The following is a 24,142-nucleotide window of genomic DNA, read 5'->3' on the forward strand; positions in this document are numbered from 1 at the left end:
GTCCTAGTATGTATTGTGTCTTGTCTGACAGGGTGCAATCATACGTGGAACTTCCCAAAGCTGCTTAACCAGGGAACCCGTCTATCTTTTCAAGGAACACCTAGTAACATTCCCCAAGCCTCTAATGTTTCCTATAACCCAGCTGGGAAAATGCTGAACCACGATCATCTCAGCCAGGCTTTTGATACGCAGTGGGGTAGAATCATTTCAGGTCGATAGTGCTGGCCACATTCCCACGTTCTTGTTTAAGCGACGTACACACTTGAGGTGCCAGGCGTAGGTGGCTAGCCTGACGCCTCATTATTGAAATTGTATTCTCACCCAGATGGCAGGAAACAGGGGTAGGAGGATAAAACTTACCTCGGGAAATCCCGGAATAGGTAGTACGGGAGAAAAACCCAGTTCAACACCATCAAAAAAATTTTTTTTTATCATCTGTTGTCAAATTGGTTTCCATACGGCACCCAGTGCTCATCCCAACAGGTGCCTTCCTTAATGCCCATCACCCACTTTCCCCTCTCCCCCACCCCCCACCAACCCTCAGTTTGTTCTCCACACCATCAAAGTTGATGAAAGGGAAAACCCTGGACTGGGGCATTTTTTTTTTTTTTTTTAAAGATTCTATTCTCAAGTAATCTCCATACCCAACATAGAACTCAAACAACCCCCAAATCAAGAGCCACACGTTCCACTAACTGAGCCAGCCAGGTGCCCCGGGGCCTGGGGCATTTTGAGGCCACCCACTTCATGGTTTCATTTGGGGTAAAATGACATCTGGCCCACAGGAAAATGACTGCAGGAAGATTTGCTTTGTGATCATTCTAAATTTTTTTTTTTTAATGTTTATTTCTGAGACTGAGAGAGAGACCGTGTGAATGGGCGAGGGGCAGAGAGAGAGGGAGAGAGAGAATCCGAAGCAGTCTCCAGGCTCCGAGCTGTCAGCACAGAGCCCAATGCGGGGCTCGAACTCATGAGATCATGACCTGAGCTGAAGTTGGACACTCAACTGACCGAGCCACCCAGGCGCCTGGTTTTTCGATCATTCTAGACTCTACAGGACATGCTTTTGGGGTCCTGGACAAACTGCACAGTGTGTTGTAGGGAGAAACACATTGGATCAGACCTGAGTTCAGTCCTGAAGGACCAGGGCAAGATAATTTAGCTCATCTGAGCCTCAGGTTATCCGTAAGAATCTGGAGTTTAACGATCTCTACGTAGGGTTCTTGTGGAGATTAAATGAGGCATGTAGAAACATTCTATGAAATGTTATGCAGATAATAGCTAACAGATTATATTTTAGTATTCTACAGTCAGCTCAATTTAATATCCTCTCCCGTTAATATTTTTATGCTTTACTGTTTGTTTTTTGGAAACTCTACACCAAATGTGGGGCTTGAACTCACGACCCCAAGATCAAGAGTTTCATGTGCTGATTGAGCCAGCCAGGTGCCCCCGCTTTATTGTGTTTTAACTTCTTTTATTTTTCAAATTAGAAATAATTTCAGACTTACGTTGAAAATAGTGCAGAAAATTCCCATATACTCTCAGATTCCACAAGATAGGATACATCATCACAATTTCAGGAATCATTTAATACGGATATAACCTATATGAGAACATATAACCTCTATATCATAGTCAGACTCCCCAGTTACCCTAGGAATGTCCAATTTGTGGTCCAGGATCCAACAGAGGGCCATATGCTGTACTTTGTTGTTGTCATTTTCATTTCCTTTATCTGGGTGTTTCTTAGTCTTGGGTCTCTCATGGCCTTTATACATTTTTTTCTTTCACGTTTTAAAAAGCTGCTCATTTTTTTTTTTTTTTAATTTTTGTTTTTCTAAGTAAGTTCTATGCCCAGCGTGGGGCTTGAACTCACGACCCCCAAGATCAAGTTGCATGTTCTACTAACTGAACCGGCCAGGTGCCCTCCTGATCTTTATAATTTTGAAGATTACTAGTCAGATATTGTGCAGATTTATACCTCCGTTTTGGCCTATCATGCTTTCTTATGGCTAGTAATTATTTGCATTAAGTTTGTGGTGGCTCATGTTGATTTATGCCACCAGGGCTGGTGTGATCGTGGAAATACAGTGTCCTAGTTAAGTGCACGGACCCTACCCAGCAAACCTAGGTTCAAAATCTGGCTCTAAAAGGGATGCCTGACTGGCTCACTTGGTGGAGCATGTGAGTCTTGCTCTCAGGGTTGCGAGTTCGAGCTCCATGTCGGGCACAGAGAGTAAAAAAAAAAAAAAAAAAAAAAAGATCCGGGTGGCTCAGTCGGTTAAGCGTCTGACTTTGGCTCAGGTCACGATCTCACTCGAGCCCCGCGTCGGGCTCCGTGCTGACAGCTCGGAGCCCGGAGCCTGCTTCGGATTCCGTGTCTCCCCTTCTCTGCCCCTTCCCCACTCACACTCTGTCTCCTGTCTCTCAAAAATAAACATAAAAAAAATTTATCGACAACAAAATCTGGCTCCACCAGGTAGCACAGGGCGGGACTCCTTGACCCGTTATTGGAAAAAGTTCCCCTCGCAGCTCACTTGTGTCCATCCTCCCTCTCCACTTCCCCAAGAGTCGGTAGAAGGGTCTTCCTGGAACAAGGGCCCCTTGCTGAGGGCATCTGACCTTCCGGGCTTGCCCGGAACTTTCCTAGTGTCAGCACTGGAAAGTTCCATGGCCCGGAAGGCCTTTTAGTTCCCCGCCGCGTTGGTGTTCTCTGCTAAGGCCTCCGAAGGTATCCGTGCCCTTCCTAGTTCCTGGAGCCCGTAAACATGTTGCCTTAATGTGGAAAAAGGGGTGTTGCAGATGTGATTTACAGGCCTCGAGATGGAGAGATTATCCTGGATTATCCACATGGGTTCAATGTATTCGGAGGGAATGGAAGAGCGTCAGGCTCAGACAAGATGTGACCACGGAAACAGAGCAGAGGGACTGTGAGGACGGCCCAGGAAGGGATCACGGGACAAAGAATCCCATCCCTTCTGAAAGCTGGAAAAGGCCAGGGAGCAGATCTCCCCTAGGGACTTCCAGGAAAAACACATCTTGCTTTCAGGACTTCCAGAATTAGAAGAGAATAGATTTATGTTGGAGGAAAAAAAAAAAGAAAAAAAGAAAAATCCGGCTGTGCCAGACTGCGTGACCTTGCTCTGTGACTCGGATTCCTCATCTGTCAAATGGAGACATGTTAGCACCTACTTCATAGGACTGTTTGGGTTATTAAAGGCACGAATGTATACGTAAGACGCGGGAACGGTGCCTGGCACAGAGTGAGTGCTGTTTAAGTGTTAAGACGAGGAGTTGTGATTTTAGTGGCTTTCCTGGTGGGAGATCTGTCCTGGCAGATTGACGAAGAGACCAAAGCAGCGGCAGCGGCAGGCGTTTTAAGCACGAACCTCCTGTGCCCTCCCCACACGAAGGGCCAGGGTCAAAGACCTTCTGGCCCACCGAGAGGCGCCCCATTCCGTTCATCCGGAGGCCGGCTCCCCGCACTTGCTCGTAAGCCCCGTCAGAGGGCTTCCTTGACCCGCAGAGCGGCGTTTCTCCAGCACGTAAGGTCCGCGTAGGAGGATCTGAGCCCCTGTTTCTTTGCCCTTGAGTCGCTGGGAAAACGTGTCAGAGGGATTTTGCAAGTCGTGCAATAATCGAGCCCCTGCTTTTCTGACAAGGATTCCCGGCACTCGGGCCTTCGAGCTTCATTAGTATGCGTCCGGCCCTTCGGCCCTGGACACATTCACTGAATAACCATAGTGATAACCTCAGCCCCTAACCTTTGTATGTGCACTTCTTGTCGAAGGGGCCAGACCACTCCGACTCTCACAATACTCACTTTATTGGCCAGTCCTGGGCAGGCTCGGCAGCGAGGCGGCTCCCCACCGGGCTGGGTGGGGGAAGGGAAGGAAGGAAGCCCGCACCAACCACATCCAAGAAGACTGAAAGATTCCACCACAGTCCCATCTGTGAAGAGTCGGTACATGACAACTACCCATTAAAAAGATCAGGGCGATAAAAATCCCCTTAATGTAAAAGTAGCGATGATTTCATCGGAATAACAAATGGAGCCTCGCAAGGCAGTTTTGATCCTTCGCCTCATCTGACCACCCCTCACCCCCCAAGACGCCATTTTGCAGGTGACGAGAGGGTGGACAGGAAAATGGCTCTAAGAGCAAAGCTGGAACTTTCACTCCAGTCTCACCTCCAAACATGGCCTGCTCCCCACTTCCCAGAAAATACAAGAGAGACGCCTGAAACTGACAGAACGCCCCGGGTGAGCCATACTGGCATTAAAATAAAAGATAAAGATAAAAAAGAGGAAATTCACTAAATGCAGGTCAAGGGCTTAATGTGATTAAAAGGCTACAAAAACACAGAGACTTCCGTGTAAAAATGTAACACAACCAGCTCCCGTGGAAAAACTTTACTTTCTCAGTAGTCGGTAACAGTGGGGTTTTTGTCTTAGAGGCAGGCCGAGCCATGTCAGAGGAATGGGGGAAGGGGAGACAGCGAGGGGCAGGGAGAGGAAGGGAGGGAGGGAGGGACAGGTGCACACACACACACACACACACACACACACACACACACACCTTTGACCAAATTTCAAGCACACCGAGACCATTCCAAAAGAGAGGCTAAAATGGCAATCGTATCATACCAAAGTTTATTGATACATCAAACAAAAATTTCTGTAATGAAAAAGGCAAGTTGCATTCATAAAAGATGGCATTCACAGTCATTATAGAAAGCAACGACGTGGATGTAAAAAACTGCTTAAGTGAAAAATGTAGTATTGCAGTCCCATGTTGCAAGCTGAAAAGTGATTTGGTTAACACTTGCATAAAATCTGCACATTTCTATACTGCATGTTATTAAAAAAATTCCATCACGAAATTATTATGGATCTTGCAAATTTTGGCTTACATTTATACTGCTGCTGGTGTAGATGTTGTAGAGAGGGAATTTATGGTTTACGCTCAGTAGGTTACACCTTCAAACAAGGGACGACGGTTGTGAAAATCACAAGGACATCTTGACAGTTTAGAGTGGTTCCAATGATGGGTACATGTGAGCCTATTACATTCTCCCCCTTTCTCTGTCACAAAACAAGGTAGTTAGACTGTCGCGCTAGGAACTCCGGGGGACGGCTTACTTCGAGTTGTTCCATCCGCCTGATCCCCCGCTAACCAGTTCTTACTTGGCTCGTTACTAAAATACCTTCCACAAAAGCAAAGTCAGGTCCCTCTCAAGGATCTAGGCCACGACGATCACCATCGTGCATCTGAGCTGCGGTGTAACGCGTGGCTGAGATAGGACCTTAAGTCCCCCTCGGTCACCCTCCTGGCGGCAAGGAATGCGCCACGCCACCAGTTCCATGTCCACTACCCTGCATATTCTGATGAGGCCACTCTCCAGTGGTTGGCGTTAAACGGGCCTCTCTCTGCATTGCGGGTCTCTCGCGTGTGTTCACATCCCATACGGCACTTCTGTAAAACGACAACGGCAACAACACGGCGACAGCCGGAACAAGCAGAAGAACAACAAAAAACGTCAAAAGCTTTCCCGGGTCTGACTTTTTAGCTCTTTGGAATAGGCAAAGAACGTACAGACTTTGTTTTCGGCAGATCACCTCAAACTCAGGCCGGCAGAACACAGCGAGCGCACTTAGGTAAGCTGTGAAGGACATCCGACAAAAGACTCAAAGATAATACTGACAGACGAGAACAAATGAAATAATGTAAAAGGGTCACGATGACGGAATGGTTTCCGGCAACCGGAATTATGTCCTTCCTAGAATTCAAGAAAAATGACACCTAAATACGGACCCAAATTATATATGGAAGAATCAAATGTGCCACACGGACCACATAAACACACCGGTATAGATTGGGTCCAACGCTTTCCTAAAGCAAGGTACAACAGAAACACGAATAATAGTACAGGCATGCCAGAAAGACAACCAAAAAAGGAAACTGGTGTGAAAACACTTTTTTAGAAAAGTAATCTCTATGCCCGACACAGGGCTCCAACGCACGACCCTAAGATCCAAGAGCCGCGTGGTCTACCGACCGAGCCAGCCAGGCGCTTCTGAAAACACTGTTTAAGAGCCCATTTCAAGCTAGTAGTCAAACGTAGCCATTTTTATCCCCCAAATGTGTTTGCTTTTGACATTTAATAAAGATATTTCACATTTATTCTTATGTGTTCAGTGAACTCCGTAGGAGGCTAAAGCCTCCTTCTGGTCCAGGAAGTCAAGGCCTTCACCAAGGTGAATCTCACGGTTGAGAGTCAGACCATCACCCAACCATGTTTGCTAAGAGAAAACATTCAAGTTCAGAGTCATGGCTGTGCAGGCCGAATCGCGGTCTTGGGACGGATCCCTCCTTCCCAAATTGGCAAGTTCAAAACAAAAGTGCTGCACGTATGTACAAACGCAGTCTCTTTCCAGAAATAACCGTTAACAGTTGGAAATAAGCTATTTTTTCACCTCTCCACAGAAAATGATAAAACACGGATGCTCAGATGGCTTTAGTTTTATGGGACTATGGTTTTGCCTATCCCACCTCGGATCCCAGGAAAATGAATACTGGAAAATATCCGTTAGATCTTAACTCTTTCGAGGGGCTACTTTACTAAGTGACTGGAAATGCTTTATTTTGAAAATAATCTGGTAGCCATCCACCCATTAAGTGGGGTTTAATTCAGAAGAACAAAAATAAGTAATTTCTGTTGATTCTCACAAAAATATGCAGGATTAACATTCTTTCCACGTAAGGGTTCAAGGTTAGTTTTTGGCAAGGATATTCCATGAGGACAGAATTAGCATGTGGGTGAACAGAAAGGACGAATTATTCTGATGCACTGATACCACTTAGTCTTCTTGTATTTTCAAGTATTCCTTTCGTATGTTTGAAAAAAAAAAAAAATAATTTAAGATTATCACTCAGCAGGAACAAGAAATGTGATCCAAACAGCCTATGTCTTCTGCCAGGCAAAAAAAAGTAGTATTAGCAAAATCTATTCATTCCCATTGTAGGACTTCTACTTTATACGATTATATTTAAATCCATTCACAGAGTTCATGGGTTAAGAGAGCACCCACTTGGTAGTTATGTCGTCTATCTAGAGCCAGAAATTCTAATTATTCTTCTTGCTTTCAACTTTCATAGGATTCATAACTTAGAGCTTTGGCCATGACGGCTACTTACGATAACTGTAAATGCTTAAGAGAGTCATTTGGTATTGTAATGGACATTTATTCTGAACCCTAGACATAAGAGAGAGGGGTTTAGTTTGTTGCATATTGCGTATCCTGAGATGACAACTTTTCGTAGTTGTGTCTTCGTGCTTTCTTTTTTAGCTGTAACCACTGTCAATATGCTTGTAGGACAATAACATAGGCAGTTCAAGATTCGGATTCTGAAAAATTTAAAACATACAGAGTTAAAAGGTTTATTTTAACAATCGCGCGAAGCCATCTGTTTAGCATTTTCCAAAATAAATCAAGTAGTAAATTTTGTTATGAGAGTAAAGGAGCTATCTTCAAGTGCCAAGTTTTATTCACATGCAGGGAAACAAAAAGGGCGACACGATACCCAGGTTTTCATCCTTGCTTCAATTGTTGGCCGAGTAGATTCAGACTTGCTTTCTGCTTTTGGATTGCTCCAGGGCTCTCTCAGTCATCCTTACCACCAGGACCACCTAGCACAGCCGTGGCTTAGCTCAGCAGGGTCCCTCCCTCTAGCCTGGGAGCTGAAGATAGGGTCGTCTCATTGGTCTATCTCCGGCACCTAGCGCCGTGTCCCGCATACAGCGGATACTCAGGGGTGGTGAACCAATGAACGGATTACTGTTTTCCAGGGTGTGTACATTTTGACAGAGGAAGTCTGAAGATCTATCTACTCCGTTTCGAAAGACTGCTGTGAAACTGTCTTTCCTTTACTGAAAGGAACCGGTTTCTTCCCCATAATGCTCAAGTGAATTTTCTTTTTGGGAGATCATGTCTCTGTAAGTCAACCGAAGCTTCGGTTTCTCTTATTCATCCTGTTTTTTGGAAAGGCCACCACAGAAACTGCCCTAAGAAATCTGTGGATCCTTCTCTGTCCCCTGAACCTTATTCAGTGCTCTCCCAGGGAAGAAGATACACCTGACGGCCCCCCCCCCCCAGTTGGGTTTTAAAAGGTTGGGTTGGAGGCCCCCTCCCAAGACCTAAGACTCGTGCCTCTCAACATATCTGACTTATACTCTACAACCCAACCTTTTTTTCCTAACAGTTTTTTTTTCAGGTGGCAGCGTCACGGCGACCGACTCTAACCAAAATAAAAATAAGGTCGCCATTCAGGCCGAGAACTTATAAAGGGAGTCGCCCACCGCTCCCTTATCGAGGGACAAACTCAGGGGCCAGGCCAATTGCCAAATTTTTTCCGTGGAGGAGAAATAATGCCACGTGAAGATAAATTCCTGGAGGAAATGACTACGTTGAGGGCGAGACGACTGTCCCCTCACGAGAAAACTTCCCCACTTCTGTGTCGGGCGTTGTAGGACTTAAGGCCCTGGAGAGGCCAAAAGCACAAGCAGCATCTCAGCCAGCCGGGTCTCCCAAACGCGGACCGAGCTGAAGAAAGCGATCCAGGGGGATACAGAATGAGCTGGGAACAGGAGAGCTAAAAGGCACCATACAGCTTAGGACAAGGCTACCTGGGACAAAAGGGCCCAAGGCTTTGAAAGCCACTGGGAGGCAGATTCGGTACCGAGGGAAGGAAGATCGAAGCAGGCGAGTCGCTCCCAACGGGGAAGGCTGAGAGGTGCGCCGGGGCCAAGGGAGTCTGCGCCCGAAGCAACACTGGGGACGCAGACTGGCAAAAACCGTAGGGCACAGGAGAACCAGAGCACGCGCTCCGTTACTCTCCTTTTTGTTCTTCGCTGGCGGGTGGGGGGAGTTGACAGCTGAGGAGAAAAACGGGCCCACGGGGAGGACTCCCGATCGATCGGGAGTTCCAAAGGCAAGAGGCCCCCGATGACCGTCAGTTTTTCGGTGCGCAGGAGAGACGGCCCTGCCCTAAGCTGTATGGAGTTGTTTCCAAGCTGATGGGCTCGGAAACCTCATTCATGAATTACTCTAAATTCCTACGGGCGGAGGAGAAAAGGCCTCTAAAGGTCTGGGACGACGGAGGCCGCCGCAGTGAGTGGGAGGGAGAAAACACGCAGAGGAGAGGACACCTCCCGTGCCACGGCAATTCCCCCCCACTCGTCTCTGGGGGTAAATGAGACAACAGGCCATAAAACGGATTTAGTCGTCTTTGGGAAAATGAACTGCGAAGAAGCGTTCCACGTAATTAGGTTAGCATCCCCCTGAATGGCTGGGAAAGATTTGAGCTTTTACCTCTGACAAGTCGAAACATCTAGCTTGAATAAAACTTGACATGAAAAAAAGTGATTAGGTTGGGTCATTAATTTGGGGGGGCAGACATGTACGAGTACATTAAGTGTATACCTGCAAACACACAGACACAGCACACGGAGGTACAAACACACTGGATTATTTGCACCTAATTCCCAAAAGAACATGCAATGCTAAATTTACTTGACGTTATACAGATGCAATTTTGGAATATTTGTTTTCAGTTTTCCGAATGATCTTTTACAGTCGAGACTGTTATTTCCTAATCGGTATTAACGAGCACTTTCACGGGACGGCTCTGCCGCAAGTCGCCCCTCGCAAATTAAATATGTTTTTTTTACCCTCCAGCTCTGCAAAAGGCCTAAAGTTTCATTTGGGAGCTTAACAAATTTAAAATACCAATTTGCCCCATATTCCAAGGAATGCATCTTTATATTTTTGTAAAGAGTAAGTATAAAGTTCACCACACCAACAGCAGAGAAAATTTAGAGTGCTATTTTCATTTTTGTCTTTATAATGCTGTTAATCTGTTTCTTTAAAGCCAGCCCGCTCGTTTACCACTAGGTACCTGTTACAATATATTAGATTCGTCTGAGAATGTTCGTAAAAGAAGAGGTCTGACTGAAGGTCTGGCGGATAATGAGTCAGATGCCCTTTTACAGCTCAGATTTCTCTGTAATAGTGAGGTAAAGATACTTAAAGCATTTGAAGACTGGTTAACCTACCTGGTGATAAAAATGTAGAAGAAAAAGAATCATTTCCTACAGACTACTCTTTTGGCCAAAAGTACAAACGATTAAGCTACAGCAGACGTGTCACATTTCAACGGATACACTTAAAGACCTAAGGAAGTCTCCAACTCGAATTGAACGGTTTTCATGGTATAAGTATACAGATATTAGTAGTATAAGGCAAACTGGGCGTTTTGAAATGACACTGGTAGGTTATGCGGGAGATGAGTCAATATGGTTGGATTAGTAAACCTTACCATCCTTTTGGTGAACACCTCTGAGAGTTGGGCCGGTGCTGTGAGTGTATCGAGCAAAGAGAGATTTGTGCAAAACATTCCTGTCTTCGTGAACACCCTAGCTCTAGCGCGCCGTGGCTTCCACTGTGCACCGGGAATCAATGGGGCTAGAGAGTTACGGTCCGAGTGTTTGAACATCACCTCCTCTCCAGTGTGACCATTTGAGAAGGTGAACAAATGATTAAAGGAAAATGACAAAATACTCTTAAGTATCAACAGAAGGTAGAGAAATGAGCACTGAGAAGTCATCGTTCATAAAGAGTCAGAAAAATGGTGTCAAGCAAATGAGAACGCAGGCAAGTCGGTACATTAAGAAAGGAAATCACCTTATTCACTCCAAGAGAAACTGTGATTGCTGGAAGTTTGAGAAAGCATGAAGATAGTAGATGTTCCTGAGGAAGGGAGGCGTTTCGTTACCTTGTTCACAATTGCACAAAGGGTGGAAAATTGCAGTAGAGAAAAGAGAAATGCAGAAACCAAAAAAAAAAAAAAAAAAAAAAAAGTAAATATTCTCTGAAATGTAAGACATTTAAAAAGAAACCTGGAGAATTCGAAGTCGAAATGACACGTTAGTTTTGAAGGCATCGCTTTCTGAAGTAATAGAGTCAGAGTTAGGAACAGTCCATTATATGTGCAAATGACTATTTCTCCGTATAACAATTTAAAGTTGCTTTGTTCATGGGAAGACGGACTACTCTGAATCATTTTAAAACACGCCTCTCACTAAAATATGGCTTGTTTCTAATCGTTAACTCACTAACCTACATGGCTCGAAATCCATGGGTCAGAGAGCTATGTCCAGGGTCCATCACCAATCTATCCTGAAGTAACTATCTCCCCTATCCAGCTGCACAGATTCAACACGAAGGGACTGACTGCTGTCGGGCCGTGGCATGTTACAAACCTAACAAAACTAACGCAATGGGAAGACGTTTGGTGAAACCACACTTCGCTCCCATTTACTGCCGGACCAGTGTTGAACTTCCCTTATTCTAACGTAGTTTTTCCAAAAAAGATTTTATTTTTAAGTAATCTCTACACCCGCCGTGGGGCTCAAACTCACAACCCCGAGAACAGGAGTAGCACATTCTACCGACTGAGCCAGCCAGGCGCCCCTATCCTAATGTCATTTGATCGGTTTTTCTCTTTTTTCTTACAGAGACCTCTTCAGCAGGGTAGGCTAAAGGGCTAGGAATTTCTCCTGTAAAACGCCTAGAGAGAGCAATTCTGCTAATCAAGATTACCCATGTTATCTACTCAGTGCCTAATGGAAAGTAGGTCTAAAAAAAAGATATCAGCTAAAGTATCGTATGTATCTAATAGCAGCGAATAAACAATAAAACTCTTACAGGCAAATACTTTGACTTATTCACAGATGTTTGAACACAGCTGTATTTGTTTTCCTGTTCGTATTTTCCTTAAATAAAGTTGGTGACATGTTGGCAGCATGCAAATCCCCAATGGATAAGGCTAGAGAAATAAATATGCTGTTTCTGGGAAGAAAAATTTTAAACTGTCCTGTCTTCCATTTTGCGGGCAAAACTCTCATAGTGAGATTAACACGACACCGAGTCCCCCGCCCCCACGTTTAATATTCAACCCTATTTATTTAAGACTGCAACCCTAAGCACAGTTTGGTACACTCAAAACCTTATATACAACCGTCAGAGATAAAAGTATTTCTAGGAAGCAGAAATTTCAGGGGTTCATAGATTAGGCCGCTTTATAAAGGAAAGAGAAAGGGAATATGAAAGTAGAGAAGGCAGGAGAGAGCATGGAAAGAAGATCTAAAGCAATCAAAAACCGATATAGCCAGCGACTGGTGGAGGGGGAAGGAAGGGAGAGAATGAGCTAGAAGAGTATGACATTCCCACATTCCTCCGCAGTCACCTGCGTCAAAGAGGCCAATGCATAAAGGTCCGTCTCAACAGCCACAATGTGAGGATTCAACGTTTTGCCTGATCGGGTCAACAGGACTGTTATCCTTAGAGGCCAAGGTTGGCTGGGACACTGTCAGAATCACGACAGTAATCAGCCTCGGCACCACCGTTTTTAACAGGATAAAGCGTATTCTCCAAAGTTTGCAAGGCGCTCTCTCTGGCAGAGCTCCCTACGTAATAGAGTCTTTCTTGCTGTTCGTGCGGACATCCCATGCTAGGCATGGCCACGTGGCTAGGGCCACTGCCATCAGAGGACAGCAGTCCAGGGTCTAGCAGGCCAAGTCAAGCCTCCCTCTTGACAGCGGTGGGTTACGCGGGCAAACTTACTTAAAGGTACGTGGGCAAGTCCTCCATCGGAAGTGGCAAGTGGTAGCTACCACTTGGCCAGAAAGGGCAGGGGTCAGCTCACTGACTACCACGGAGCCCAGCAACTGTGCTTAGGGGAGACACAACCCGTTGACGCACCCACCGGGGTTCCTACACCGGAAACTTCCTCCGAGGGGTCGTCTCGCCGTTCCGTTGTCCCGCGCTCACGGGTGCTTTCGTCACGTCCCGTCGTGACGGGGATGCAGCTCTGGCAGGGTAGGAGCTAAAGAAAAGCTTTCTGATCCTTCATGATGGGACCTGGGCCTCAAAAGCTAACCACACTGCTGAAAAGACAGCTGAGGAACAGGTAGCTGAAACTACCCGGAGTTAAATGACCGAGGGAACCCGTTTGCGAAGACAGCGGGATCCTCTCCGGTGCTGATGTCGGGACGGAACCCGGCTGGGCTGGAGGCTGCCACACAAGCCTTTTCACCGGCGGCTTCCGGACGTGGCGACTTGGAATAGCTCAGACGTGTTACAACGCGCCACATCCCGGAGTCTACTTACTATTCTGCTCCGTGCCCGCCTCCCCAAGGGTTGCGTAAAAATCCTCTTTAGAACTGCGCTGGGGTGGCAGCTCCTCGTGAGCTGGGGCCACGCGTGACTCATCCCTGGATTACTGTCACCTAGTGCGGTGGCTAGCTAACAGCGGACCCTCACGCGACGTGTGTCGAACTGAATGGAATCCAGCAGAAGGCCGCTTCTGTAATTGTGGCGTGTACGTGGCTTAGCTTCTTTCTCAAATGCCAGAGACGTTTTCACCACCCACTGCCGCGTTCCCTCCTGGAGACGGCTGCCAAGACCCACACGAGCACGGCGCTCGCTGGCTATGTGTCCAAAGGCTCCAACACGCTTACTGGCTGAAGTCGGGGGGGGAATCTTCCAGGTCTGGGCGGGGACACTCACTTTACCACCTTAGGGAGCGTGGCAGGCAGGAGGCTGACCCAGTGTAAGAGAATCTTTGGCCGCTCTTTAAAGTGAAGCCAATGCCTTAGCAAGGGATATTACACAAAGTGGGAAGTCACCCAGGATGCCAGGCTGGCTGGCGACGAAGATCCTCTTTCTCCTTTATCTTACAAGTGGCCTCTGCTTCTCTGAACGGCCAAACAGGGCCTCACGGAAACAGACGTGACTTATCAGGACAGCCATGGCTGTTTCAGCTGGCCTTTATGCATTCATCCGCACTACTTTGCCCTTGCGTTTCCTCACAAGGTGGGGGTGGGGGGGGGTGGGGGGGTGGGGGGTGGGAGAGGCAGTGCTGCTGAGTGCCCGCAACTTTTCGTCTCATCTGCAACTCTCAAAATCCCACAGAGTCTGAAAAACCATTTAGCCTTTCAGACACTGGACGTAAAGAGAGATGTTCATCAGTAGGCGGTTCAACACATGTTCTGGTTCAATGAGGGTAGGGATCGATGAATGAGTGATTGGATGAATGAAGGTGATCATGGGAGTTTTCCCGGTCATTCTAGCACACCAGCATGCCAAGCTATAGCACAGGCACTATAAATCCTCGTATCGTGGACATAACCCATGGCAAACAAATTGCATGCCGAACCGCATGCTTCCGGCAGAAGTTCGGATTCTACCGTTTGCGTGGAAAGAAAACGTTCTACGTCTTTATCTGGGACTGCTTTGTATCATCCCTCTATTTTATGGCCACTGAATTTATAGAAAAGTCACCTTCAGCCTGTGTCTATTTATTTTTTAATTTAAAACAACAATTTTTTCATGTTTATTTCTTTTTGAGAGAGACAGAGGACGAGCGGGAAGGGGGCAGACAGAGAGGGAGAGACACAGAATCCAGAGCAGGCTCCAGGCTCCGAGTTGTCAGCAAGGAGCCCGGTGCGGGGCTCGGGCCCACGAACCGTGAGGTCATGACCCGAGCTGAAGTCGGACGCCTAACCGACTGAGCCCGCCGGGTGGCCCCCCTTTTATTTATTTTCTTTTTTAAAATGTTTATTTTACTTACTTATTTTAAAAGAAGGGGTCTAAGGAAGAGGACAGGGGTGATGTGTTCGAAGGTTTCGATTTCTGAGGTGTGTGTATCCTCTTGAGAGTGGGAGGTTGGGTGTGAGCCATCAGTTAGCAGGAGCCCCACCGACCCAACTAAGAAAAACATTCAGGAGCATTCCCAAAGCGTACTCCCAAGTAAGGAGAATGGGAGGGCACCTCAGAGATCTTTCCCAGACAAATTCTCTATTATGACAAGGCACCAAACCATTTCTTACAGTGACCGTTTTTTATCGGGCTCGGTGGAAGTTGCTGCTCGAGCCATTCTGGGAAAAACGTGTTGTATCGACCTGTTTTTACCCCTGGTCAACTGATACGGAGGCATACTCAGACAAGCAAATGCCTCTTTCATATCCTAAGACTAAATCCCAGGCTGGAGGGAGACGGTCAGGGGTCTACTGGAAGGATTAAAGAGTGGACCAGGGTAATGGTACCGTGTTCAGTGCCGTCCGCAAGGCACGCGGCGGCAGGGGGTTAAGGCCAGTTCCGGCCACCTAACTGTACAGTGGCCGGCTCTGTGTACCCAGAATCGACGTGGCTCATGCCGCTGACAGTCGACTGCTTTCGACTGGAGCCGATGCCAACCTGTTGATCACGAAAGGTCCTCTTTCACGCGTCTAGTCGCGAAAGGTTTTCTCGTAATCGTTTCAGCTCCTACAACTGCACGATGCCAACCGCCGCATTCTATCAAATCAGTGGGCCAAAACCCCCATCAGACAAGCCAGTTTTGTGGCTCAGCTGGTTGGCAAATTTGATCCGATAGGTCAGGTAGATATATGTTAGACCATTTCCTGAAAATATTGCACTGGAGGGGCTGTGAGATGGAGGTGCTGTGAATCATGAGACAAATAGGGTTTTGCTTGGCAAAATGAATTAGCGTTGGCAGGAATAGGACATATTAAATTAACCTGTTGGTCAGAATGTGCCAGTTTTATTTTCCAGGCTAATCTACCCTTTCACTTGAAAGGCTTTTTGGAAATGTTTGAAAGCTATCAGACAATGCAGGGCCAAGCAATTAGGCTGGCAGAGGGTAATAACTTGTCGCTCCTGCAAGAATTTGGCGATTTAAGCAGCAAAACTAAAAACACACTCATAAAACAATCTGAATTTTTACAAGTGTGTTCAGGAAGGTAAGGATGCAGAAATCACATCCAGGGAGTTCTCTCTGGTTTAGATATACTGCTGGACAGACAGGGCTAGAAGCGATACAGAGATTAAGCAGCACTATAATCAGAGGAAGGGGGGGGAGAGGTTTGAAAGAAGTAAATTGGGAGTATCGACTGAAGAAACAAAAAACAAAACAAAAAAACCTCTGCAAACAACCCGCAGGGAAATTTCTAAGGTTAAAGCTGGAATGTTGGTGTGGAAATTCCTGGTGTGAAAATTCTAGGCTAAAAAAAAAAAAAAAAAAAAAACCAAAAAAAAAAAAAAACAACAACCATTTTTTCCATTTAAAATTCCATATGGAGCATATGAGATGCTCCATATGGATTTTGCTAAAGGTCACATAGAACACTATTAAGGAGTCTACTTACCACCTGCATTGGGTAACGGAGTTTTTACTATACTTTTTATGCAGAAGAGGAAATTAAGTGATGCACCTGTAAGGAGGGGTTTAACATGCTGTAACTAATGCAGTTCTCTAAATAAGGCTTTTAGTTCATGGCAGATATTGAAGCCCCTTCCAAAAATCAAGTGATAACATAAATTTAGTTCTTACCCTGGCACTTCTTCTTCTTACATTCTTTAAGACTATCAGGAGAATCTCAGGGAAAAGGCTGATAAATATTAGAAGAACTATGGCCAACCATGTAGACACAGAAGATAGCATTTGAGCAAATACGAAATACATTCTCTGTTGTTTGAGAAAAGGCCTAGGGTGGAAAGAAAACACAGAATGGAAAAAGAAATCAGGTCCTGTCATATCAAACAGAGGTGTCATCGACATTATCTTTTGTAGTTAAAGGGACTCTTCTAAATTACACACCTTAATAAAAATAATTTCCTTTGAGAATATCCCCAAAGTACTACACAGATTTCACGTACTAAATGCTTGGAGGAAAAAGAAAGGATAACTAAAGGGCAAACACGACAATAAAGTGCATGCGACCTGAAAACAACTAAGCAATCAACTTTAAAACCGTCAAGTGCAGAGTATGTATTTGCATTAGAAAATACTGGGGCTTCAAGATACTCAAAAAGAAATGGTTACTTCTTATGCTAAAAGGTATTTTACTTCCTCAGCTGTTTTGTTCATAGGAGAATGGACTGTGCTCTACATTCGGAAATGTAAAAGACGTTTTTACACCCCGCCCGCCCCGCCCCCCCCCCCCTACGTCAATATAAAAGGGAGGGTCGAGTTTCTCTCTCCACCGTTCTCATCCCCGAATACAGACGGGGTACCCAGGGTGTGCCAACCAGGCTGGACAGGAGAATGTTGCTAATGGGACACGCAGTCTTGGGGGCCAGATATCTAGGACCCTTCATCCGGATGCTGGATTTCATTTGAAGTCATTCACCGAGCTGTTTGGTGGCCACAGAGAAGCACAGCTAGTTTCCCCAGGCCGAGGCACGGAGAGCCTCAGCAGACTACACGCTGTTTGCAGCAGGGGAGGAGGAACTGTTCAGGGTTGGGATACACAACAGATTCTCCCCGGATTAGGGCCTCTGGGCAGATAACCACTTGTCTCATTTATTAGACGATGCAAAGGGCTCGCTGAAAATAAATTTGTTCCTCATTAAAAAAAAAAAAAAAAAAAAAAAAAAATCGATGTTTGTGCCCTCCCTCTCATGTAACATAATAAAATCAAGTTTGCGGCTCTAGGTACATGGGGACTAGAGTGTGGCAGAGGAAGTGAGCAGAACAGTCAGGTGGAGAAATTCAGGAGGTCTGGGCTAAGTCTTCTAGGGTCCCTACCGTCCAGGAAAGAATTCTGCAGAGCTCTCACTCTAACTCTGAAGGGCACCCTAACTCATTTTCTAGGCAGTTAATGGACCCTAATAAGCGTCCAGTACACAAGTGACAGGGGGTCACAGGGCATTCCACACACTACCCACAATACTCTGTCATTCACCGCTCTAGAATTTTCTTTGTCTTGAGGATACCTATGGAGCTTTACAGGGGAACAGCAAAAAGCAAAAGGTATTATTCCTGGATTGGGTTTGGGGCTCAGAAATCATCGTTCTCACTGCCAGTCCCCACAGAGGGATGTGTCACCATGCCTCGGGGCTGAGTGTGTCCAGAGATAGTAGCTGGAACGAGCATTCAGCTCAAGTCTCTCACAGTTTCTGGTCATATTTCGCTGGTTGCTTTATAATAGAAGTTTTATATTCATGTAGTGGCTCAACTCAGCTCTACTGAAGGACAGCACTATGGGCAACAAAATAAAAACAGATTTATCACTATTACGTTTTCAGGAAGTATCTCTAATGAATGAAAACAGGTGTGACAATGTCTTAATCTTTTGAAGGATTTATTTTCATCAATAAGGGACGGTCTGTGGTCAGAGTTAGAAACTAGCTGGCCAGAAACATTTTATTCTTGTGGAAATTTTGCATTAGTTCAGAAGCTGATTACATGGATTCATAGATAGAATTATGGTGCTCTGGGCAGAATTACAATTGTATATTACATTTGATTAACCAACTTTGATTAATTTGTGGATTATTAAAGACAACAGGGACTTCCGTCAGCTTCACTGCTGCAGAAATTACCTCTTGGAGGTGCCCAACATATGCCATGATTACACTTTTTGGAACTGGTAGTTCCTTACGCGATTAGGCTTTTCATATTTTTATTTCTTAAGGCCTTCGTTTTAACAGCGTCTCAAAAGCAGTAAGAGTTTCTTCTAATGAAGTCTCAAGGGACGATAAACACAGCCTCACATCTCCGTGATAACGTGGAGTATTTTGTATGCGTGATTTTGCCCAAACCCGTGCAAAGAATGTCCTCCTAGAATTGCACCCTATGGCTTCCTCTAGCCATGCTCTCTGCATCCGTGTCAAGAGAAGCCACTGGTTAATGAAAGCGGCTACACAACATTTAGGCCTCTGGGAGTAAGAAAAGGAGAGGACAATCTAACTTATTTTCATTCCTTCTAACTCTCCCCATCACAGCTTATACGCCCCTCTCGCTAGATTCTGATCTCCTTTCCGTCTCCCCCAGAGTGCTTCACACAAAAGGGATCCCAAATGAACGTCTACCGAATCAAGATGAACTCAGTGAACTCGAAGGCCACACTGTCCAGTCTGCCTCTAACCACCCCCCCCGCCCCCGCCAGCGAGATGGTGAGGTTAAGATACAACCCTCTGGATACTGAGTGGTATGTATTCCACACCCTGAGCAGACCTGTAGGGACAAGATTGACAGTAACGGCCCAGAAAGAGACAAGGGAGTCCAAATGGGTAATAACGGATCTGTTGGCCACTGTGTCACGTAGAAACGTCACAGGATGAGTATTTCCACCGTAAATCACATGGAAGGTCCCTGCTAGAACTTACGGTTTCACTTCACAGAGAGAGGCTTACACACCTTCAAGGTGAAAGATTTGGACGGGGGCTATTAGAAGGGAGGACTTCTGCGTGACTCGTGTAGTCCATTTACTTGCCTGCGAAATCTTACCTGAAATGAGCAGCATTCGTAGCTGAAGTGACTCCCAATCCATGAATATTGAAGACCTGCCATTTTACCTGATCGGCGCTTCGAAAGTATAATTAACGTTTGCATAGACAATGTACATATACACATATCTACTTTGTTATTTACACATTACTCACACGTGTACAGCTGCTTACCAAATAATTCCTCCCCAGAAGAATGAGAAAAATACATAAAAGGCTAAAGAACCCCAAATCACAAAGTGATTTATCCACGTCCAGAAACGAGTATCCAAGGCGAGCTGAAAAGACACAACACAAGAGATGTCGTGATGGGTACAAACTGCCCCGGGCAGTAAGTCCACTCTGCCACTCGAGAACTTGAATACCTTAGGATACCTACGGGAGGATCTAGCTTGGGCCAGGCAACTAGAAGAGAGGGAAACCAAAAGAAGAACAGAATCCAGACTTTTCACAGAGCCAGGGCAAGAAAGGGCTAAGCTCTGTCCCAAGGCCTCTAGATCCTACAGTATAGGCTTGGGGGGGGGGGGGGGGATGTGTCAAGCAAGTAGCAGGTGGGTGTGGGGCTGGAGATGCCGCACTCCTGAAGGAGAGGCAGGCATCGGGGTCACGGGAATATCCAGGAGGCTGGAGCCCCAAGTCCTCGGGGAGTGGCGGCCAAGAAGCTGACGACAAACGGACAAGGCCGAGCTGGCACTAGATGGACACAGAAAGGCAGCAGGAGATGGAAGGGTCAGTTAGGAAGAGGAGACGAACTACAGGGAGGCAGCTCCAACACAACAGCCGGGGATTATTAAATGCCAAGGGAACTAGGTCTACACGCCTGGCGCCATGTAGCAATGAATCACGGGCCTGACCAGGTAGTGCGCCTTTCAATTGTGAAAGCCAGGTCTAGTCCGTTACACGAGTAACACTTTCAGTTGCCTTAGGTGTTAATCCCTCCACGCTTCTGCCAGGGCCGACTGTCTCTTCGGATTGTGGCACCTGAGGTTTTCAAGTGCAATCTAAAAATAAAAAGTATGGTCTGTTCTGCCTGTTTAAAATCGCTGGGCCACGTGGACTAACATCTGGGGATGTTTTTGAACTTTTTAAAAGAGGAGGTGGTGTCTCCATTTTGTTACTTGCTGTGACACCCCGGTCCTCCACTCTCTGTTATAGTTTCTCATCCATAAACCTCTGGGCTGCTCGGGAAAAGGTCACAATGATGCCCATCCAAAGATGAGAGAGTGCACGTCTTTCGAGGGACACATGAAAGACAGCACGGTAAGGCCAACTCTGACATCGAAGGGCACTTGGAAGCCCTGGGGCCATAGGCAAGAGCAGGTGAGAAAAAGGTGGGGGGGGCCTTCATTTCAAATCATGATCCTGTGAATCATCGTAATAAATAGCAACAACTAGCATCTATCGTTCTGACCACATTCTATGTGCCAGACACCGTTCTAAATGCTCTGTGTGTCTTCACTGAGAGACATCCCACCAAAAATCCTAAGCGATAACGCTTATCTCCATTTTATAGAAGAAATGAAGGTACTGAGAAATGGAGTCACTTGCCCAAGAATACCAGCTAGTAAGTGGCTAAACCGAGATAAAATTGTAGCATTTTCTTTTGCAGCCCTAAAATATTACTGAAATAGTCGATGAAAAATGCAAATGCACGTTGGCTCTGTTTGGTATGAGAAATGAATCGGGAATAAAAACTTAGAGGGGAGATGATCAGAGGTCCTTTGTCAATCATTCTTCTGGAATTCTAGTTTGGACCACTGGAATTCATTTAAAGATGCTCATTCTTGGACCCCACGTGAGGTGTTCATTACTGGAACGATCATCAGAAGAATTTGATTATGCTTTCAAGGGTAAGAGAGTCCCAAATCGGAAGTCTCAAGGGTCGAATTCAGCAAGCCTTCAGAGTATACTACGTGGCTGCATGTTAATGCCAATGACTCCTGTATGCTACCTGCTGTACATTCTTATGCATTTCATCACTAATATGGATACACGTCAGTGATAAAGACATTATATAAAATTTTGTCACTACTGAGCTCTTTTGCACACATTTCTCGCTCACGGACATCTATTCGATCGTCTTAGGTACCCAAACTGCTTTGAGGCCTGGTGTTGGCAAACAGATACCTAGTTTTAAAAACTATTCAACTCTTTAACATGAACACACACACACACACACACACACACACTCACAGCCTGTCTATACACCACTTACAGTGTCTTGGAGAGAGAAGCAACAGATTTTGAACATAACTATGGTGTATGAATTTTTACGGAATGAAATGAAAGAGAACACGTTAACAGACTGGAAAAATGGTTCACAAATAGCATACAAGTGTCTAAATATCTAATATCATACACAGTTTGGTAAAGATTCATACTTGAATGAACAACCTGCAATAAAAAATAAAGAGAAGACAAAAAAGACAGGACAGTGGGAGATCAGAAAGTACTACAAAAAACGGTATTAAGTATATTTGAATAAATAAAAAAATCTAACCTTCAGAGTTACAGTGAATACTAAGACTGTAAAAACAATGGTTCCAAAAGTCCAGTTTCCATATACCTGAAAAACATTTAACAATTACACGCACCATGAATACACGAGCCTACTTAAGCAAATAAAAAGGCAACTTTAATCTCTGGCGTAAATGCTGAAGATTTCCGTAGAAACTGTTTAGGGAAACATGTGATCAGGCCAAACTGTTGGATCTTACTGTGACCCTACATTTCCTCGGACAGCTATAGCACACTTGTGGTTGACGGGGTTTATTTCCATTACTTCACGTAGTACTGAACAGGGAACACACTGGTGTCAGAAAGGCAGAGAAACAAAAAACCCACCCCTATTCTCCCACTAACGGTCATGTTCATCAAAACAGGGCATTTGGATGATTCGTGTCTCTGAAGAGTCTGATATGGCTTTCTCTGTAATCCAGAAGTAAAGCTCTCCAAGGAGGACCAATCTCTAGACAAATGGACTCACATCTTAAAGATAGAGCCTAAGTTTCTGGCTGTAAATATTAGAACTGTTAACAGGTGCACATTGAAGGGAAGCAGAGAGCATGTATAAATCCTTAACTATGGCAATGAATGGCACATATGCCTACCAAATGCTGTCAAGATCTGAATGCACAGCATTAAAACAGAAAATGAAATGTAAAACGTTTTTTAAAAAATCATAAAAAATTCAGATTAACAGAAGCAAAAAAAAAAAAAAAAAAAAAAAAGGATTTGACCAAATCATACGTGGTGTCGTGTTTAATTGCTGACAAGTTCTTACACTTACTGTAACTTTAGCAAACATTTAGAAGGGTGGCGACATGTGCAGTAAAGTCTAATTCGTTTGGCCTTCATGAACTCAAAACGGGTGATGAATGGGACACACGCTGGGCCAAAGCTCCCTGCGCACCACCCAAAGTCTGCTGAGCAAATGAAACACGGCACCAGGACCGCAGGAAGAGTACCCCCCTACTTTGCGGCAAACTCTTCTTCAGAAATAGTCAGCTCTTTAGAATCTATGTGCCAGATGAAACTAAAATACAATGTGAACGTCACAGAAGCAGCCGTAAAGCTACGGGGAACCGAGAAATCGTGTGATGTAATCCCTTCTTACTGGTGGGCAAAGCTCAAGGGATTGGCCTACAGAGATTTAGGAAGGCACTCTCCCTGACAAGGGCTATGTGTGCCTACTCTGAAGTCCTAGATCTCTATTTCTCCAGCAGTTACTTGGTGATTTACCATTTTTCTAGAGCGATCTCTATGTCCAACCTGGGGCTCGAACTCATGACCGAGAGTCCCATGCTCTACTGACTGAGTCAACCGGGTGCTCCCAGTGATCAATAATTTTAAGGGACTCCTATTAAACTGCCTTCTGTTAGTCCAAATCAGAAAGGTTTTGTGTGTATGTAGTACCTAACTTCAAAGTATCATTCAAATTCCTCGAGCCCATGACTTCCCTAACAGATGCTGACTGTGCAGGTTGTGGACACAGTCACTGTACTCGGTAAATTCATTTTGAACCTTAGCTTCGCTTTACATGATGAAGAATGAGTGACCACTGAAGAGGAAGCCCAGAAATCGAACGAACGTAGCGAAAGCACATGTGAAGTGCTGGGCTCGACATTCACCGTGTGGCTGTGAGAAGACCTCACCCCGTCAGCAGTTCTTTCCTAGAACACAAGCCAGGGAAAAATCACCCCCCCCGCAGGTGCTGACTTATGTAGTCGCTTGCCAGGAAGGCACTGGCAGGATTAGTGTAGCCTTTCTGGAAAACACTATGCTCCCGTGCGGAAGGGAAGGAGGAAGAGAAAGGGATTCCCACTCTTCAACTGTTGGGCGAATATTGTAAAGATACGGGGGCTCCCCCCTTCAACTCTAAGCACGAAAGGCCGCTATAAACAAGAACCGAGTGGGGCCAGACTTTGCCCCTGCTTTGCGAAGTCTTGCGGCCTCTGGCTGGCTCAGTCAGTAGACCATGTGACTCCTGGTCTTGAGGTCCTGAGTTCGAGCCCCACGTTGGGGGTTGAGTTTACTTAAAAAGAAAACATCAGGAAAGGTAGAGGGATCCAAATGCTGAAGTACTCAAAACTCCGTTCAGCTATTAAAAATTACAGCCAAGTTAAACTTCTAGAAGGTTTGTACACAAGCTCTCTAGTTAGCCATGTGCACAGGAGGTGGCTTACTTCAACACTTCTATCGTTCTAAAAAAGTTGTGGGAACTAAAGACCACACCTTAAGAAAAAGTTGGCAAAATGATTAGAGCTAGATTACGTGTATGAGAAATCC

General features: G+C 45.5%; 1 protein-coding gene across 6 annotated transcripts in view; it reads right to left on the bottom strand.

Annotated features, from left to right (window-relative positions):
- Positions 1 to 4,640: 4,640 nt before the first annotated feature.
- Positions 4,641 to 24,142, bottom strand: part of ATP11C (ATPase phospholipid transporting 11C) — a 170,839-nt gene continuing 151,337 nt past the window's right edge. The window contains exons 26-30 of one of the 6 annotated variants that reach the window (XM_042974883.1): positions 21,855 to 21,920; positions 19,529 to 19,632; positions 16,455 to 16,608; positions 16,270 to 16,335; positions 4,641 to 7,410 (exon numbers count right to left, since the gene is read on the bottom strand). In XM_042974883.1, the coding sequence (XP_042830817.1) occupies positions 16,306 to 16,335; positions 16,455 to 16,608; positions 19,529 to 19,632; positions 21,855 to 21,920 (354 nt within the window). In that variant the 3' untranslated portion in view covers positions 4,641 to 7,410; positions 16,270 to 16,305. Of the gene's footprint in view, positions 7,411 to 9,977; positions 10,065 to 16,269; positions 16,336 to 16,454; positions 16,609 to 19,528; positions 19,633 to 21,854; positions 21,921 to 24,142 lie in introns of those variants that run through there. The other 5 variants (XM_042974884.1, XM_042974882.1, XM_042974885.1 and 2 more) reach the window with 5 other exon arrangements.

The sequence above is a fragment of the Panthera tigris genome, chromosome X (assembly GCF_018350195.1).
Source record: "Panthera tigris isolate Pti1 chromosome X, P.tigris_Pti1_mat1.1, whole genome shotgun sequence".
Classification (NCBI taxonomy): domain Eukaryota; kingdom Metazoa; phylum Chordata; class Mammalia; order Carnivora; family Felidae; genus Panthera; species Panthera tigris.